General features: G+C 38.1%; 1 protein-coding gene across 1 annotated transcript in view; it reads right to left on the bottom strand.

Moving 5' to 3' along the window:
• DNAH11 (dynein axonemal heavy chain 11) overlaps nucleotides 1-20,404 on the bottom strand; it is a 270,126-nt gene that overhangs the window by 133,502 nt on the left and 116,220 nt on the right. The window contains 5 exon segments of the mRNA XM_025046892.1: nucleotides 4,508-4,639; nucleotides 7,841-7,991; nucleotides 14,781-14,929; nucleotides 15,977-16,104; nucleotides 18,215-18,360. Coding sequence (XP_024902660.1) covers nucleotides 4,508-4,639; nucleotides 7,841-7,991; nucleotides 14,781-14,929; nucleotides 15,977-16,104; nucleotides 18,215-18,360 — 706 coding nt within the window.

The raw sequence follows: 20,404 nt of genomic DNA, 5'->3' as shown, positions 1-20,404 counted from the left end.
GATTAAATAACTGACCCAACAAAAATAAATAACTACAAATAAGTAATAACAAGTTATGATATTAGAGAGGCAGAAAGCTATAATTGCCATTTACCCATCAAGTACAAATTTTCTGCAATAATTATTAACTTAAAAGGCAAAGTAAGGTTAGGTGAACCTTAGATTACCCCTGGGTTATTCAATTTAACAAGGAGCTGTTATGCAAATTAATATGCTAGGTACCATAAGACAGTGGGTATAAAATATTAGTGTGCTGATTTCTACCAATATTCACATTAATTGATGGTAAATGAGAAAAATAAGAACAAAAGAATACTTTTAAAAATTGGTAATGTTATTTGATTTCGATACTGCCCTTTGAGTTTCTATCCTCCCTGGACCTTTTGGGGTTAAAATAGCCATTCCTTTATAAAATTATGATAATTAATAATAAATGGCCATTTTTATAAATGCCCTTATTTAGAAAAGTAAAAAGTAACCCTATTTCATTCTTTCAAATCATCATTGAAACTTTGTTGATCTCTGAAATTCCAAATCTGGGAACCCCTGCCATGAGGGATGGAGGGACAAAGAAAGGCATGGACTTATTCTCCCAGCAGGGCACCACTGAGTGGTCTAGCTGAAAACTCCAGAGAGACAAGCTCCTGTCCTCCAGAGAAAATTACAGTGGTAGGAAATAGGCTCTCTTTGCTAGAAGGTCCTTGTTTTCATATGATGATAAGCACAAGTCCTTTGCTGCTAGATTAGGGTTTGGAAAGTAGAGGAGGGAAAATGGCAAATGCGTACTAGCAACTAACGAACCCTTCTACCCACAGGATGACCTGGCCAAGTGACTCCTATGTCCACAGGATGACCTGGCAGAGTGAGTTTTCATGACCTCTAAAGACAATGTATGTATCCACTGCATTCAGCAATCTCACACTTATCTAAGACCTCAAGGCCCAGCTTCTCCCAAAAAATTCTTAAACTTGCTTTTACTTTAGTGTCTTTATGTCTTTGGACTATGTATGGCCCACTTTTTGTACTGGGCTGATCACACCCATAACTAGAGGCAGACAAGATGCCCGGAGGACAGCAGAGTACGAGAGGGGAGATCAGACTTAGCAGGGAGAGCTCGCCCCACCCTCCAAACAAGCTCATACTCCTACATACTGCCACTCATGAGTTAATGAGTTTAGGCTCATTTGCGTTATTTTCAGATTGGTGGCACACGGCATTTTAGCATCTTACAAAAGTTGGTCTTAAATCAAGCTGGTTCGGAAGGTATTACTTGTCTGGCACCATTCTCTGTAGGCAGAATACATACGACTTCTACTTTATATCAAAATTTGCTTCACTTAGCCATTACACTAGCAAATTGATTTCGGTGAGAAATTTTCGATTCGTCAATTAACTCAACCAAAATGCATTTACTCTAGAGAGTCGAAGAAAACTAATACGGTATCTGCCCTTAAAGAGTTTATGGAGAAGCTAGAGGGGAAGACACGAAGAAACAGTGGTAGGAGAGCTTGAGCAAATAAATGCAGAAATAAATAGGTACCTTGAAAGTGAAGTTTGCTGTAAGGGAGAGCAACAGCGCCAAATCTATCTGAATTAGATGTTCAGGAAAGTCACCTTTGAGAACAGGCACAGATTAGGGAGAAGACCCCTCCAGGAAGCAGACCAAGGGCAGCATGTGCAAAGGTCTTGCGGTATGACATAATTTGCTGCATTCGAGAAACTGGCCAGTGCAGCTGGGGGTGTGGGGGGCGGGGTGGGAGAGGAAGAGGTAGGGAGAGATAGGCAGGGCACGATCCAGAGGCCTTGTAAGTAGTATTACAATTTTAAACTTTATCTTAAAATTAACAGGAATCTGTTAAAGTGTTTTAAATTCTGGAGTATATCATATCATTGTAATTACATTTTAAAAAAAAATCACTCTGGCTGAATAACGGAAGAGTGGATAATGGATTATGGAGCAAGTACAGGCGTGGAACAGTGACGAGGTTACTTCAGAAGCCAAGCAATAAATGATAACGACAGTTTATGGGCATTCCGGGAGAGCTGACGAAAGACCTACTTTGGAAGTTGTCTGAAATGGCCTGGGTTAAGAACAGAGGTCCTGAGTCAGTCTGTTGCAGTTTGAACCTGGCTCAGATGTTAGTTAGCTGTGTGTCCTCCAGCAGGTTAACTTATCTACGTTTCAGTTCCTTTTTGTAAAAGACCAATGGTTGCACTAATACATATAGGGTTTTCTTAAAAGTTTCAAAGAACCTATTAAGAGCTCTAAGCATATTCCTTGCACATGGTAGGCACTAAAATCTGTTGAATAAATGGCTATCCTAAAAATACTACTTGTGTCTATTTCATTCATGTTTCCAACTTCATAGCCTCTCTTCTGAATGCTTCACAGTTAGACCCTTTTTGAAAATTTAAAGATAATGATGATGAAGTTGACTATTAATTAGGGAGAAAGTGGACAGTAACTGTTAGCTGCCATGTTTGGAAACTGGAACGATGAAAAGAGAGTCATCCAGTAGGAAGGTGAGCTGTCATGCTCAGGAGCAGAAAGCTCTCAGCTGTCAACACCATACACATGCAATTTCCCCCAGTTTTACAGTCCTGGGAAAGGAAAAACTGTGTGGCGAACACTGAAAAGAAAACTGTGGGGGACTGAGGAGAGGAGAAGATCCTCTATGTGGCCTCCATGAAGAAGCCATCTACACAAGGTATAAATTATGCTCGTGAGAAAAACCACGTGAAGGTACCTGACATTGCTATTTGACTCTCGCTCAAAGCTAAGGGCTGTTATTCTTTAGAAAGCACTTGGAGATTACAGAGGGAAATGTGGCTTCTGAGAAAGGTCAAAGTAAGACCGAGGAGGCCAAGTGAATACCAACTTTATTTATAGAAACGATTTACGGTAACCTAGTGACAAGAAGCAGAACTGGGTCAAAGGTTATAACGACCATGTATTTTAGGACCTACAGTGAGTAAGCCAATGGAAATATGGGTCACTCTTGGCTGTGATGCCCTCCAAGTTAAATTCCCTGTTTACATCTGGAAATATCTGGGGAAGCCTGGAAGGTGTGTGCCCTCTATGTTTAATGCAAAGATTCTGGGGTACCTGCCGAAGCACTATGACCACGAGAGATCCTGAGGTGCCCTGGAAGGCGTGGCATTGGAGACATGCATGGGTCGGGATCCTAATGACGTCATTTCCTGTCAGTGTAACGTTGGTCAAGTTACTTCACCTCTCGGAGCTTTAACTTGATTTGCACGATAAGAATACCGTGAAGAATTCTTGTGAAGATTACATGAGAAAATCTATAACGAGGTGCACGGTGGAGATCAGATGTACAAATTTTTAAAGTTGAAAAACTCCCGCTTTGTACTTTGGCAAGTCTAAGCAATGGGTGTGAGTGTGTACACACACTTGTGCAAGTTCTTAAGTGTTTGCTCACAATAAATCAGAAGCCACACACGGGGAACGCCATGCAAGCATGATAGTTTTGCTTTAGGCTGAAGGAAAGACCAACGGAAAGGACTAGGACTAGCTCCCTGGGGAGCAAGTACGAGATTGATTAGAGGTAAGAGAGACTAGAGAGAGGAAAAACAATTTGAAGGTTATTTCGGGCTATGGACTGAATTGTCTCTCCCCTCAAATTCATACGTTGAAACCCTAATCCCCAATGGGATGGTATTTGGAGGTGGAGCCTTTGGGAGGTAATTAGGGCAGATGAGGTCCTGAGGTGGGCTGTCATGATGGGATTAGTGCCTTTCTACGAGGAGACGCAAGAAAGCTTTTTCTCTTTCTCTCTCAGCCATGTGAAGACACAGTGAAAAGGCAGAGGGTCCTTGCCAGAACCTGACCATATTGGCACTCTGACCTTGGACTTCCAGCCTTCAGAACCAAGAGAAAGTAAATTTCTGTTGTTTAAGCCACCGAGCATATGATATTTAGTTAGGGTAGCCTAAGCTAAGACAGCATGAGAGCCCAGGTCAATCTAAACCATTCCTGAATTAAGGCTATAGGGACGGAAAAGAAAGAGACAGACTAAACAGGTAATTTGTAACTGACACTGAAAGGATCTGATGACCGTCAGACATACAAATAAGGAAGAGTCATGTCTCCCCAAGTTTTAAATGGGAGCATCTGGAAGGAATGTGAGTAGCACTGAAGAAAAGAAAAAACAAAAAGGAAGAACAAATCTGGGGGGTGGGGCCGATGAAGCGCTCTGTGTCAGGCACGCTGAGAGTGCCTCACCTGTGGAACAGCTCGCTGGCAGCACCTGGTCCAGAGGCAGGTGGAAACAGAACCTTGAGCTCAAAAGTGAGATCTGATGGAAGGCTCTGAATTTGCCAGCCAAGGTTAGAACAATCTGCCTGGATGAGCGTGCTTGGATAATGCACAGGCGTAGAAGAAAACAGGGCAAGTAGGACAGATTTATGATAATAAAAATGTAGGAATCACATATATTATTCCCCCCAAAATGATACTGGTTCTGTGAACTATTTCTAAACATACCTGATCTTGTAGCAGAGTGCCTCCAAATGCCCAGATACAAGCAAAGACAAAATAGACTTCATAAACTTCTTTCGGGCTGTCAGAAGGTACATTTTCAGGAGTCAGCAAACATTCCAGGAGAGCACAAATAGTCTACAGAACAAGAAACAGCCGTTCATTTAGGGCCATTTTTTTTTTTTTAAATAGTGGAGTACATTCATAGGACTTATTAACAAATTCACTTTATCCTAACGATATCATATAATTTTTCCCAGCTCTATGATTTGCTGCATTGGGAGAGACAAAATTTACTGCCTTGAATTTCTATGTCAGGTGGAAAACCATTGCCATTTTTAACCAACTGGTTTTCTAAGTAATAACAAACTATTAAAAAAAAAAAAACTAAAGTCATAAATTATCCAATTAATAATCACTGTCATAAACAGAAATACATATAAGCAAAAAATGAGGATATATCTGTTCTTTCTATAAATAGGGAGTCAGATTACTCACAGTAGCCTATAACCCACTTTCTCACTGACAAACCAAAGACATCTTAACCAGTGTTGCCTTACAATATCACTGGGAATGAATGAATAAGATGCCACTGGATGGAAAGGTTTATGTAACTATTGCCTTCTTGTTCGACATTTAGATAACCCACTTTCCCTTAGTGCTCTGGCATAAGCCACCTGTTGTCATAAATTTAGAAAGTCTGGTAGCCTTAGCCTGTGGCATTTTTTTGGACACCAGGCTAAATTTAGCCTTGGAAGAAATGCTGTTCAGGAACTTGTTCTCGATACTCTTGGTAAAATAGCGATGTGCTCCATTGGTCTGAGACCGAGACCTGAAGCTCAGGGCTCTCAATGACCAGGGGAACGTGGCTGCTGCGAAGGCCTTTCCCGTACGAAATAACAACCAGTAATAAACATGTGTTTGAGCTAGATCCTACAGCACAAAAATAGCCGTCATTACACTTCTCTCTAGAGAACATACAAATGGCCAACAAATATATGAAGAGATACTCAACATTGCTAGCTATTAGGGAAATGCAAATGAAAACCACAATGAGATGAAATACTGCCATTTGCGACAACACGGATGGACCACGAGATAATCATGCTAAGTGAAATCAGCCAGACAGAAAAAGTTGAAAATCACATGATATCACCTATATGTGGGATATAAACAAATGAACAGGACAAACAAAAAAGACTCATGGACATGGACAATGGATGAGTGGTTACCAGAGGGGAGGGGGAAAAATAAAAAAATAAAATGTTAAAAATAAAAAATATAGTTGTCATTAATTAGCACTGTCACAGACTCTCAGAACTCTCAGAAACAGATTTTTATCACTATCACATGCACAACAATGAAAGCTACATCGAAGCACATCAGGACTGTGGGCGTGCCCTTCCCTCTCAGCCATGAAAGTGAGGGAAAATTCATGGTAACATGAGAGATGGGTCCTGGAAATAGTTTGGAAATGCTTTTAAATAGTCGATCACCTATTATATTTTTCAGTCATCTCGCTTGATGTCTATCTAGTGTTTTATATTGTGCCACAGTTGCTAATTTAAAATCATCTTCTAATAGAATGAAACTCACCAATTTATTAAGAAAAATAATACAGTGCTGAGGCTTTGCTATTTCTCAGTAGAAGCTATGTTGGTCTAAGGAACTGTTCAAATCAGAACAAAAAAGACCAATCTTAAGTTATTCACTGATTAGAATACACTAAAAATGCATATGATTTTTCTATCTTCTCCCAAGCACAGTACTTGGAAAACATTTTGAGCTGTCAGCAATTAATATAATCATACTTTGGTACATATTCTGAAAGAGTTAATACATCTTACCAAACCAAAGCAAAGAAGTTTCATATATTAGAAAACTTCTTAGTAGGTTAATTTCTTAAAGTAGCCTTTTTAAACTCTTCTCTTTTATACTCATTTTTGTCTCAAATTCCTATCCTTATAAGTAATCACAGAAGAGAGACTGTTGTATAAAACAGCTAAAAAGGAGCTGAAGATAAAATGCCATTTCTGAATAGTACAAAAGGAAGAAGTGAGAGCAAAAGTCATATTAATTCCTACTGACCTATTTTCACACTACTCTTGAATGAAAAAGTTCACACCACAGAGAATCGCACAAATATACAAGTCAACTTGAAAAAGAACACAACCATACTTTTTACACCAGAGGAAGTCTAATTAGGCTAACCACATAATTAATTCATTATGAATAAATTCAGACCTGCTTTCAGAAATAAATTATACCTCAGATAATTACCAGTGAAGACTACCGTTTACTTAATTGGTGTGTGAATTATCCAAAAACCTGAACTTTCTTTTCTTATTATGCTTGTGACTATTTCTAATTTGTTTGAAATTAGAAATAGTCACAAGCATAATAAGAAAAGAAAGTTCAGGTTTCTATTCAAATGAATTTGGTAACATAGTAACTTAATGGTAACAAAGTACTTTGAAACAAATTTTGCTCTTATAGAAAAAAAGTATCTAATTGTAAACGTTTTATGAAATTTTATACTTATAAAGGCTGGGGACAGTTTCTCTTCACACTGAGATTGAGATCACAACCTTCATTTCTATGTGCCATAAATTATTTTCACTCGCTTCCATGACAACGTATAATATATACCCTTCACTTTTACCAACTGTCTCACAATGAGTATCTGGAGGAAAAATGTATCCTGGGAATATTATAAACTCTCCATCTAGACTGACCTGACTTTAGGAATATTTGCGGGGAGGGGAAGAAAAGAAAGGGAAGAGAGGGTGCGAGGTCTGGGGGTGGTGGCACCTGTGTGGTAGGGTTCGGTTCTTTCTCTCACTCGTTGGTCAGCATCTTTAATTGCACAGATTTACTATATTCAAAAACATACTGAGCACCTTCTCTGGGCCAGTTTATTAGGTGACAGAAGAAAATAAATATGGCTGTTACAATTTTGTTCTTCCTATTCTATTCGAATATACTTGGAAAGAACACATGATTTAATAAAGACATATTTGGTATCTATTATGTGCTTGAAACTCTATAAATCTCTTAGGATATAAAAATGAATAAAAGGTGGTGTTGGCCCTCTTGGTTACAATCTCGAGAAAGAGACCTCAAGCCGAAATGATAATAAAATGTGATAAGTGTGTGACAGAGGTCCACATAAAGCACTGGGGAACCTGGGTGCTAGACACCAGAGGACAAGGGTTGCATAAATTTAACAACTCCGGAAATCTTTCCATCTTCTTGATCAAGCAAAATCTTCTGTTGTCTTGATGAAGACACAGTGCCACATCAGGACTTGAATGTCACACAGTGTAACTGAAGACAAACCTGCACCAGGCTGTTCTCTGGAATTGAAGTGATGGTTTTAAAGCTTGTTCTCAGCTTATCCAAGCATGCAGGAACATATTTATCAAAAAGAATTGTTAAATTGGCCTTTTCTGATTGATGCTGCCTTCTGTCTATCCAACTGGCCACATACCTGAAAACACAGAAAAGCTTTTACTGAACGCTAGGCTTGAAAAACAGAATTCCGCCAACTCAAAGCTTCCCCCTTCCACACAGCTTGGTGTAATACTTCAGGAGCATGTTTAGTGAGTTCATTCTATTTCTCAAACTGCAAATATTTTAAAATGACCCTTTAAAATTTTGTCTTAATGGCTATTTTTACCTTAATGAAAAGAATGTAAAAGAAACTCCTAATAGCACTTTGAAGCCAAACACAATAGAGTATAAGTAAGTAGGCCATTACTGAGCACTTATAAGGAAATGCAGTTTGTCATCTTCGAGAGGAGTGAAACTACTCTCATAGGGTAGGACTTATTTATGAAAACAGCTTAGAATTTTTCTTGATTAATCTTGGCATCAATTATTTAGTAATAAGACATCAGTTACAAATAAAAAGGTGTGAATTCCGTAGAAGCTATTTCAAAGTTCCTCTTTTTCTTCACTGGACTGAATGTACTGCTACCTTATAGCTGATAATGTATTTCCAATAAGTGGCTCTGAAATGGTATCTCATGCTTGGGTACATGTGTATTAATCTGAAGTCTAGAAAATGTTATCAATTTTTATAAACTAATCTCTCTAACATAGTAATGAAATAACACTTATCAAAAAAATGGAACATGATTTAGTAGCATCCACAGTAGTCTTTGGGGAGACACTGTATAAGGTTAAATGAAAAATAATTGCTCAAAAAGTTCTTGTCAAATAGGAAGCAGTGATAATAAATACATTTAGCTGCCAGCAGAGAAGCAGTGGGACCAGACCAATTACAGCTATACCTTGCTTTAAGCAAATCAGATTTCACATTTTCAATATCAGAAGAAATTAAGGCAAGATGATTAACTTATCTTATCCCTTTGATTTTCACAAGGCTTCACAACAGAGTTTTATTAAATATTCAACTACCTTTACACTATCGTTAGATTTATATAATATCAATTGTCAAAGCTTTTTTAGGTCCACAACGAACAGTTTTTAGTTGAAGACTCGAGAGAGCATCTCGGGGTGGTAGTGACAGAGGGCACTGGGAATAATGGAAAACAGGTGTTAGTTACTGGGGACAAAGGTGTGAAGGTCACACATACCCCTCAGCTACTCATTTTACTGCATATCAGCTGCCAGAAATGGAATCAGTGTCCAGAGCTTACTGGTGGGTAGGGGGTGGGAGTGGGGTGGGGAAGGTTGTTTAGGGAGATGAAACTCTAAAGTCAGATTGCCTGGATCTGCTTACCAGCCCCACCATTTTTAACTTTGTTACCTTGGGCAAATTACTTAACCTCTCTGTGCCTCAGGTTTCTCACCTGCCAATGAAAATGATGATAATATAGACTTCTTAGGGTCATTCTGAAGATTAAATGCGTTCTCATATATAAAGTGCTTAGATTAATATATGACATATAAGAAACTCTGATAATTTCTTACAAGACATGGAAACAACCTAAGTGTCCTTTGATGAGTGATTAGATAAAGAAGATTGGTACATACATACAGTGGAATACTACTCAGCCGTAAGAAAAGATGAAAGATTGCCATTTGCAACAACATAGATGGACCTCGAAATAATCATGCTAAGCAAAATTAGCCAGATGAAGAAGGACAAGAACCATATGATTTCACTGATATGCAGGATATAAAACAGAAAGCAACAAATGAACAAAACAAACAAACAAACTCAGAATGGTGATTACCAAGAGGGCAAAGGGTTGGGGGGAGGAGGAAGAGGGTAAAGGGAGTCATATATATGGTGATGAAAGGAGACTAGACTTTGTTATTAACCAACGTCACCCCAATAAATTTAATTAGAAAAAACAACGTTGTGGCTTCCAAAAGTTATCTTCCAGTAATCACTTTTGGAATCAGATTAAATTCCAGAGATATTCCTATCTTTTATTATCATTATTTGCAAGCTAAGGAATACATAGTTTAGTAGGCTCCATTTTCAGTGTTATGCTCCTTGTAAATAATTTTAATTTAAATAATTATAAATAAATTTAAATAATTCTTTGCCTCTATGTTTTTACCTCCTTATGCATTTTCATCTCTTTCACTAGAAAAAAAAATTCTTGCTAATCATAATTTCAGAAATTTTCTTCTAATTCCTGTGTCTTTACTTCTCAAGATCTCAACGAACATATGCCAACTATCCAGGCTTCTTCCAGTAAACTTACTTAAAACTCAGAATTAAAATAAAATAGTATTTGATTTATACATATGCTGCTGTGATTTTAAGGATATTGTTTGACCTGATATGCTCCATATTTGGATGTAAATTTATTTTTTATAATAGTTCAGCAAATTTTAACAAAAATATTTTAAGAAACTTAAGTGACATGGCACGATCTTAAGTCCTTAAATGGAATCCCACAGAGATACTGTGAACACTTTATTTCCTGATTTCTTCTACCTACAATATCTTATCGGTTCCCACAATATGAAGAAAATCTATTTCCTAATTTTGCGCACTGAAAATGTCTAGAAGCAATGACATACCAATGGTAATGAGCACACCTGGCATCACCATCCAGAATTCTAAATCTTACTCCTTATACAAAAAGTAGTTTCTTTTGGCTCCTTGGAGAAATGGCTAGATCAGGCCCAGAGTAAGGAAGGTCTGAGATAAACCATGAGTATCTTGTTTAACCAGAAAGCAAAGTGACCAAAGACTGAGAAGGACAAGTAGAAAAGAACACGAAAGGAGCCAGCATGAAGAGGCTCTGGTGGGCAAGATTTGGGACAATATGAGCATACAAAAGAATAATGTGAGTAATGAGTTTTACCCTTGAACTAAAAGAAGCCATAAATAGAAAATGATACTCCTCAAAAAAAGAAGGGGGAGAGGAAAGAGAGAAAGGAAGGGAAGGAGGAAGAGGAAATATTCTTTACAAAAAAATGTAACCTAACGGGGCGGGGGCAGAAGGAATGATTCAATTAGGAAATTGCCTCTTTGCAACCATCAATGGGTCATTTTTCAAGACTTCTGCCTGTTTTCTTCAAAACTGTAAATGTCATGAGAGAGAGGTGGGGGAATATTTTAGATTAAAGATGATATTAGAGACAAGTAGATGCAATGCATGATCCTTGACACTTGATTTCTTAAAATGCTACAGAGGAAATTACTAGAGTAAGTGGGAAATTTTGAAGAAAACGACTAGAAAAAAAAATCAGATAATATTGTATCAAGGATAAATTTCTTAGGTATGTAAATTGGATGGTGTTCGTGTAGAAAAATGTCTTAGTTCTTAGGGGATAAATGCTGAAGTACTTAGAGATGAAGTGTCTTAATGTCTCCGACTTACTTTGAAATCATTTAGCAAAATAAAAGTAGAAAATATATGTGTACAGCCCGAGCGAAAGTAAAACAGTAACAATTGATGACTGCAGGCAAAGAGTATATGGTTGTACTACTACCTTTTCAACTTTTCTATCATTTTTAACACTTCCAAGTTTAAAAGTTGGGGGAAACAGAGAACCAAGATTGGTTTGGGAAATGACGTTAATCATTATATTGATCTCAAGGTAATTAAGGATTAAGTGAGTCAATACATGTAAAGCTATCACTTTATTAGTATTATGACATTTGAGTAAGGTACTAAAGTAGCCAATAAAGATGAAGTGAAAAAATACTAGCCAGTCAGAAATAGCTACTTTTTTTTTTTTTGTAGTTTATTGAACGTTTCTGGCAGTAGGAAGTGAAAACATAAAAATATCCTTTAGAGAAGATTCCCATTATCTTGGATAATGACCTGGATAGAACTTTTAGTCATATACATTAAAATTAAAACCTACCCATGGATCTTGGATAAAAGAAAAAAAACCTCCATAAAAATAAAATCTAATGGTGAAGACAGACTCAGTTAACTTTCTTAGGAGTGTAAACTGGGTGTCTCTTTAGCTAACTTGTGACCTTTGACTGACTAGATAAAAGTCCTTCTTTAAACAGGGATTTAGACAGCTTTTGTTACTGAGATTGACTTACACAGACCTTGAGAAGTGTGATTGAGGGGTCCCCTGAAGGAAACGTGTGAGGACTGCCTCTGCTCCCCGTATGGGGTAGTGGAGGGATACTGGAGATTCGCCTTCAGCTAGCTCCCAACCTATAGAAACATCCTAGGAGATAGCCTGAATCCTGGTTGGGGAAAGGAGCTAGTAACACAGGAAGAACTCTCTATTTCAGACTTTTAAAAATCACTCCTTCCCCAGCCAAATTCAATAAAGCTTTGTTAAACACAAAAGCCTGGGCATGGTTCTCCTTTCGTTGTAGAGTTAAGAGATGAAACTCATAGTGAACAAATCAGTATGCAGAAAAAGCAGCCTAAAAGATGCCTGATGCATCAGTCAGGCACCTGGCAGGGAAGAGATGTCATCCTCAAATCAGGTTAGTGAGGAGAGATCAATAGAAGGACTACTGACAAAGGTGTGGGCAGGGAGCAGGGACACTGGCAGGGAGAGTGCCGTGCCATGGAGAATGAGGAGAGGCTACTGCATCTATGCCTGCAAGGACAAAAGAATGAAGGACAACCAGAACCTGGAAGGCAAGAACCTTGGGGAGAGATTTAAGAGGAGCTGTGGCCTGCAGTTGAGGGACACAGTCATCCTAATGTGACCCTGCGGGGAGAAGACAGGGGAATAAATAACCTGACCTCATCTCGTTCCTCCCTCTCATTTCCTGCCAGGGCTCCTCATTAGCCATACCAACCAGGAGCCAGAGGGCAAGGGGCCCACTGATGTGGTCCAAGACAGCCTCTGGGCTAAATAGAAGCTACCTAACACAAGGAACACATCAGACACAAGTACATGTCACTTGCAGAGCTCAGATATTTTTATAGCTAATAATGGTAATGCCAGAGGAGGTGACAAGTGACCACCAGGATGAATTACGGGAAATGTGAGCATGTGAAGAGTAAGCAAGTTGGCACAATAAACTTGTTCTAAATCAATCAAAGCATCACCACTGTTCATGTATGCATATTATATGTATACATACAAATATACATATGCTAACTAAATGATATATCTAAGTGCTCCATGCGAGGTATTATTATTTATACACTTATTCAACGAATATTGAATTCTTAATGTGTACAAAGTGTGAAAAGGGTTATGACCAATGAAAAATGATAAAGGTATCCAAGTACTAATTTAATTATCTTTAAATTAGCCTAATTAGCTTTAAATTTAACTGCTAATACTTTTTCAAATAATCATATACATTTTTACCTTTTTTTGAAAAAAGAAATATTCACAACAAAACCAAACAACCAGATTTAGAAAGAGGCAAAGGACTGAAATAGGCATTTCTCCAAAGAAAAGATACAAATGGCCAATAAGCACATGAAAAGATGCTTGACATGATTAATCATTAGGGAAACACAAATCAAAACCAGAATGATACCATTTCGCACTCATTAGGATGGCTATTATAAAAAATGAAGAAAGTAACAGCTGTTGGTGAGGATATGCGGAAATTGGAACCCTTGTGCACTGCTGGTGGGAATGCACGATGGTGTGCCCGCTATGGAAAACAGCATGGCGGCTCCTCTAAAAATTAAAAATAGACCTACCATTTGATCTAGCAATTCCACTTGAAGTATATATCCAAAATAACTGAAAGCGGGGACTCAAAGAGGTATTTGTATGACCCTGTTCTTTAGAAGCATTATTTGTAACAGTCAAAATCTGGAAGCAGGCCCGGTGTCCATCATTGGATGAATGAATAAACAAAATGCGGTATATACATACAATGGAATATCAGCCTTAAAAGAGAAGGATGGTCTGGCACATGTTGTAACATGGATGAACTCTGAAGACATTACACTAAGTGAAATAAGCCCATCACGAAAGGACAATCACTGTATGAGTCTAAGAGGTATCTGGAGTATTCAAATTCATAGAGATAGAGAGTCGGGCTAGAGCAAGGAGAACTGGGGAGTGATTGTTGAATGGGTGTGAGGCTTCAGTCTGCAGCTGAAAAAGTTATGAAGACACAGTGGTGATGGTTGTACGACAAGGTGAATGCAAGTGAAATAAGCCCATCACGAAAGGACAATCACTGTATGAGTCTAAGAGGTATCTGGAGTATTCAAATTCATAGAGATAGAGAGTCGGGCTAGAGCAAGGAGAACTGGGGAGTGATTGTTGAATGGGTGTGAGGCTTCAGTCTGCAGTTGAAAAAGTTATGAAGACACAGTGGCGATGGTTGTACGACAACGTGAATGCACTTAGTGCCACTGAACTGTACGATTAAAAATGGTTAAAATGGTAAATTTTGTATTACGTATATTTTACCCCAATTTTTATTATTTCTATTTATGTATTTTTCAATGAATTGACATTCAATATTTTATATTAGTTTCAGGCGCGCGGCATAGTGGTGAGATATTTATATAACGTATGAAGTGATCTTCCTGATTAGTATCCATCTGACGCTATACAGTTATTACAATACTATTGACTATATCCCCTGTGCGGCACTCCACCTCCCATGACTATTCTGTAACCATGATTGTGTTTCACGTCACTTTCTTCACCCAGCTCCCTACTCCCCTCCCATCTGGCAATCATCGGTTTGTTCTCTGTATCTATGGATCTGTTTCTGTTTTGTGTGTTCATTTATTTTGTTCTTTAGATTCCATATATAAGTGAGATCATATGGTATTTGTCTTTCTCTGTCTGATTTATTTCACCTAGCATAATACCCTCTAGGTCCCTCCATGTGATTGCACATTATTTTACCACAATTTTTTTTTAAAAAAGCAATACTCACGGATTCCAGCCCAAATCTTGTGGGTTCACATACAGAATACCAGCTCTGGAAACAGTAGCAGGGGTTGCTGTCCTTAAGTGATGAATCTCAAAGAGCAGCCTCATGGAGGGAGTGAGGGCTACGCGCTCATTGCTGGCCAAGGTCAGCACCTGGACAGAGCAACACAGCAGACAAGAGGCCCTGTTGTTGAACAGCAAAGGCAACGTCTGCCAATTTACTATAACAACACAAAGTACTTCCCCCCAGTAGAAGTGCCAAAGGCTATGAGCTCACTGTCCCGAGTTAGAAGCACATACAGTCTGAATAAAGATCTCAGTTCATCCCCAAGGGAAGCTCGCTGACCCTTGAACACTTTCACCAACACGGACTCTTTCATGCCAACCTTTAAATAACTGTGCTAATTATTACTACATATAAGACATTTGTTCTAAGAGCTGATTACATGAAAAGGCCCGAATACCACAAAAAATAAACTTTCTTTAGAATCTGAAATACCACAATTATCCATTGTCCTATAGAAACTCATGCAAGTATAAAGATCTCAGACCTATATCTTATGATGAACAATGTCTTAGTTCAGAAAGCAGTAATTACTGTGAACTGAAGGGGGGGTTACCAATTCTATTCTGGAGTGATGATGATTACTGATTTCTTTCTCCTGACCCTAACGACAGACCTTGTGTTGCTTAAGTGGTGTCTCACAGACCTGTACCATCGCCCTGTGTTTTCACCGAGAATGCTAAATTAACCATGGCAAAATGCTTAGGAATGCATTAATACTCAATCGGTAGCCATAGGAACTACTTAATTTCAATAGCTAAATTTCACCAATTAACAGAGCACAAACTCATTCTTTTATTATCCAAGGATTCCATACTTAATCAAAGATAAGATGTAATAATTTATGCCTAACCTTTAGAAAATGGTAAGATGTATATGAACTAAATTCTTGGATACACATCTATTTTTAAAGGTGATTAAATTTATACAGACAAGAAAAATATATTCTTTAACAGTGAAATTCTTTAACAGTGAAATTAAGAGAATTATCAGGTAAGTGCCACTTAATCAAAAACAGTAACTACACAAAGAGCATCGGGTTAATGATTAAGAACTAGTATTAAAATCAACAAGTGAATTGAACGCAATACAGTCCAGGCGTTATGTTTAAGGTTTAGCGCTGAGGTATTACTCACCTTGTTATCATCCATGACAGTATTTAGTGATTCAATCCACATGGGATCAATATCTCCATCCAAGACCATCCATTTTGGTCCATCATGCATAAGATTTGCTTGTTCTCGCAGAATGGATGAGAAGAGACCTATAAATTAAGAGTAAACAATCATTATATAATGGAGTTCTATGTATAAAATAGATTTGCATTATTTCTACTGGAAGCTCTTTCATTAAATAAATAAATTTGCTGCAAATTTGCTGCCTCTCTCTGGTGGGCAATGTGTAATGCCTTTCAAGCTAAACCTAGGCTCCAGGCCAGCGGGCAAGTTTCAGTTTTGTGAAGTTCCTTAGCTTCTCTGACTGAGCTTCTGCATGTGGCAAATATAGTATTTCCTTGAAGAACAGTTGTGGAGATTTATGAAAGGTAGCACCCATGAAACTGACACCAAATGGAGACATGATCCTTTTTCACGCACATATGTTTAGCATCTATTTTAGGTCAAATATTATTTCATCTTTCTCCATTTTTCTTTAACGATATTCAAGGGACATAATTCTAAAGCTAAAGCATTCAAAAGTGCTATCATTTCTTTGACAGATTTGGTCACTGGCCTTATATTATCATTACTTCACAAGATACATAGATAAAAACATTTTAAATCCATAGCCCTTTTTTGCTATTACAACATATCTGAGTATTATTATGTGTGTTATGCAGTGTACAGTTGCTGATTTTCCAAAACTGAAGTATATAATATCATGGTGAGAAAAGCTTGTTTGATGCAAGTTTGTGGAAGATTTTGATTCCTCTGTGAAGTACTTTATGCAAAAATAAGTGACAGTACATAGTAGAACCTGCCACCATGATTCATAAAAGTCAGTAACCTTTTCTAATGATCACTGATTTGAATGGCTTCCACAGATTTTCAACATACACTGATATTTTTCCTTTCCTGCCACAATCCTTTAAAAAAAGAGATAAAAGGCTAAGAGTAAATTTTGACTGTCTCACAAATTAAAGACTACACACTTAAAAAGAGGATAGAGAATGGCGAGGTGGGCTTTCATGCACAGGATCACCAGGGAAGTCTTCTCTGATGTGACCAGACACTTCAGTAACATAAGGGAATAAGCCATGCAGGTATCTGCAGTGTTGCAGATGCTGGGAACTTCAAGCACAAAGGCCCGTGCTGGAAAGAGAGTTGGCATGTTGAAGGAAGAGCGAGGAGGCCAAAATGTACGGACAACAGTGAGTGGAGGGCAGAGCGCAGTAAATGAGGTCGGAGACGGGGGGAGGAGGACTTAATCACACAGAACCTTGTAGGCCTTGGACAAAGGTTGCATTCCAAGGGTGATGGAACCCACTGGAAACTGCAAGCAGAGAACTAACATTTTGAAGAGCACCTTCTGTCTGCTGTATGGAAAATGAACTGCAGGGAGACCAATGAGAGAGCTACTGCAGAAGGACAGGCAAGAGGCTATGGTGGCTTGGACTAACATGGCAGTTGTGAAGAAGAGAAATACTAGAATACAGTATGTATCTTAAAGGTAAAGCCTACAGGATTTGCTCTGAGGTTGGACTTCTGTCTGCTGTATGGAAAATGAACTGCAGGGAGAGACCAATGAGAGAGCTACTGCAGAAGGACAGGCGAGAGGCCATGGTGGCTTGGAGAACATGGCAGTTGTGAAGAAGAGAAATGCTAGAATACAGTATGTATCTTAAAGGTAAAGCCTATAGGATTTGCTCTGAGGTTGGATGTAGCGTGTGAAAGGGAGAGAGGACTCAAGGATGATGCCAAGGTTAGTGCATTTACTGATACGAGAATAACAGATTTTAACAAAGGAGTTTGCTTGTCTACAAATACTTCCAGGTCAAGAAACTTGTCCCATTGACTTTTGTCCCTGGCACCTAGAATAGTGCCTGCCTGAAACTTGGTCAGTGTCTTGTGTTAGGTACTTTACAAATGTTCTGAGGCATTCGTGTTGACTTCCTTCCAGGTTTACAGAGTCCTGACATAACTGATGCGAGATAAAATCCACAGCTCTGAGCGTGAACCTACTGAATGCAAATCGACCATTTATTCAAATCTAGCTTTAATTTATAGGTTACAAATGCTGTTGTGAGCTGCTATATTTCCAATAACGCCAACACAAACAGTAAATCTCCAGCTATGACTAAAATTGGCTTGAGCTGAGAGATGATTTCCTGGATAACAAGAAATTTTTTGCACTTCTAAAGGGGAAATACTACTTGCCATCTTTCCATTCTCGGGTAGCATGATGTATGAAACCAAAGAGTTCATCTGTTGTCACAGCTTTAGGGTTTAAGTCATTCCAAATGGGTTTTTGTTTCATGTTAACATATGTTCGGTTCAGTGTTCTCAAAATCTGAAGGGAAGAAAGGGAAAAAGCTAAGAAAATTAATACTAATGTAAGCCAAATGAGAAGCAAAAGATTTCAAAGGATGTTCCTTATTTATTACATGTTCCTAGCTATTCTGCGTGTATTAAGATTGAGAGTGGGAAAAAATTTACATGTACACATTTTCATTACCATCTTGAGAAATTTAATCCTATAATCCCTTAGGATCAGTTCACCTGATTCTTTGAACAATGCAGACTAGAGAAAGTCACTATCATTTGAGATATTTAACTATGCGTGGAAAGTGAAGGACTATATTAAATAAGAATTCTGTTCATGTTATTAAAATATAATCTACCTGTATTATTTAGTCATTCTCTAAATTTAGCCTGCATCAGTATCACTTATAGAATGTTAAACCCCAGATTGCTGGACCCAATCACAAATTCAATTCAGTATGTCTAGGGAGGGACTGATGACTGGCACTTCCATTAAGGCCCCAGGTGATGCCTGTAATGCTGGTCTGGACATGCTTTGAGACCCAGTGACCTACAGCAATAGTTCTCAACAGCAGATTTCTTGACTTGGGGGATGAGGGCATGCTACTGGGCAACTAGTGGTCAGAGGCCAGGCATGCTGCTAAACATCCTACAATGCACAGGACAGCCCTACAACGAAGACTTATCTGGTCCAGAATGTCGATAGTGCTGAGGCTGAGAAACCCTGATCTAGATAATTAAGGAAAAGAAGCCTTGAGGATAAGAATTCACAGGACAGGTGCTTAATACACATCTGTTTAATTGACACCTTATCTCAAATATCTGCCCCAAGAATCCTTTTTGCTTTCTCTGAAAAGCCAGGGCTTTTAGATACTTATTATCCTGATCTTCTCAGGGGTTTAGAGGACTGATAAATAATTGCCAAATACTTTGGAATAATAAGTGCTCTAATTCTATCAACTTAACTAAAGGTTGAATAGAACAGAACAAGTGAAGACTAGATAAAAGAAACTGAATGGCTTAGGAATATTAAGCTTACATTTTTAGAAACCATTAATCTACTAAAAATTATAGAATTTAATTTTATCCTTCCTTAAACTAGGGCCTACATATGAAACTTACTCTAACAAAATAATTACAGATCTATCAGTTATCTACTTTAATATTTCAATTCTTATATTTTTCACTAGAAAGATTCCTATTCAGGGCCTCCCTTTACAATTATCCCACTTTGGGTTCAGATCTAAATATTGGCAAATTCTCCATACACCCATGCTCTAAAGACTCATATGCCCACTCATTATTTTTAGTCATTGGCTACTAAATATGTTTATACTCAAGCGCCCTGGATTAAAATGCATGCATATACCATCTGCCAACCAAGAAAATAAGTACATTGCCAGGACTGTCAGTAAGACCAAGCAAAATCAAGCGATGAACTAAAAGTGGGGATAATAATACCCATACCACATCATCGTTGTGCAGAGTAAATCACACATGAGGCACCTAGTACAGCACACAATAGATACCTCAAAAATGGGCAGGTTTTTTCGCTGCCTCTCCTTTTTTTCAAGTTTTGTTTTGGCCCTACAGAGGGCCATATTCTGAGAGAGTATTAAAAAATATATATTTGGGTTTTCTTAATGATATGGGGAAGAAAATCTAGGATAACTTGGAAAAGATAACAACATACTTTTGATAAATGTGGGTAGGGCCAATCCAATCACGCAACCCACATATCTTACACGAGAGTATTTCAATACATTAACTTTGGATAAAAAAATTCAGGTAGAATTATATTATTGAAAAAGGCATAAAATAGGATGGCATATATCTAAATGCATGAATAGCATGGTAAATATCTCATGTGGAAAGTCCAATCTTCATCTCGGCTTACTTTTCCTATTTGTTCCTTTCTCCCTCTCCCCCAGGATAGAGGAAAATAGTGTCAATTGATGAAAGAATGATATCAGTCTCAGATCCTAATGCAAAATGATGGTGGATTTCACTGAAGAGAACTTTTAAATAGAATTGAAAATAGGCTCGCCCTCCCACCCAAAATTGTTCCTTCCATGGCTGAAAGCT

The sequence above is a fragment of the Pteropus alecto genome, unplaced genomic scaffold (assembly GCF_000325575.1).
Source record: "Pteropus alecto unplaced genomic scaffold, ASM32557v1 scaffold21, whole genome shotgun sequence".
NCBI lineage: Eukaryota > Metazoa > Chordata > Mammalia > Chiroptera > Pteropodidae > Pteropus > Pteropus alecto.
Note: the sequence above shows the minus strand (reverse complement) of the source record. Positions and strands in the feature narration are given on the sequence as shown.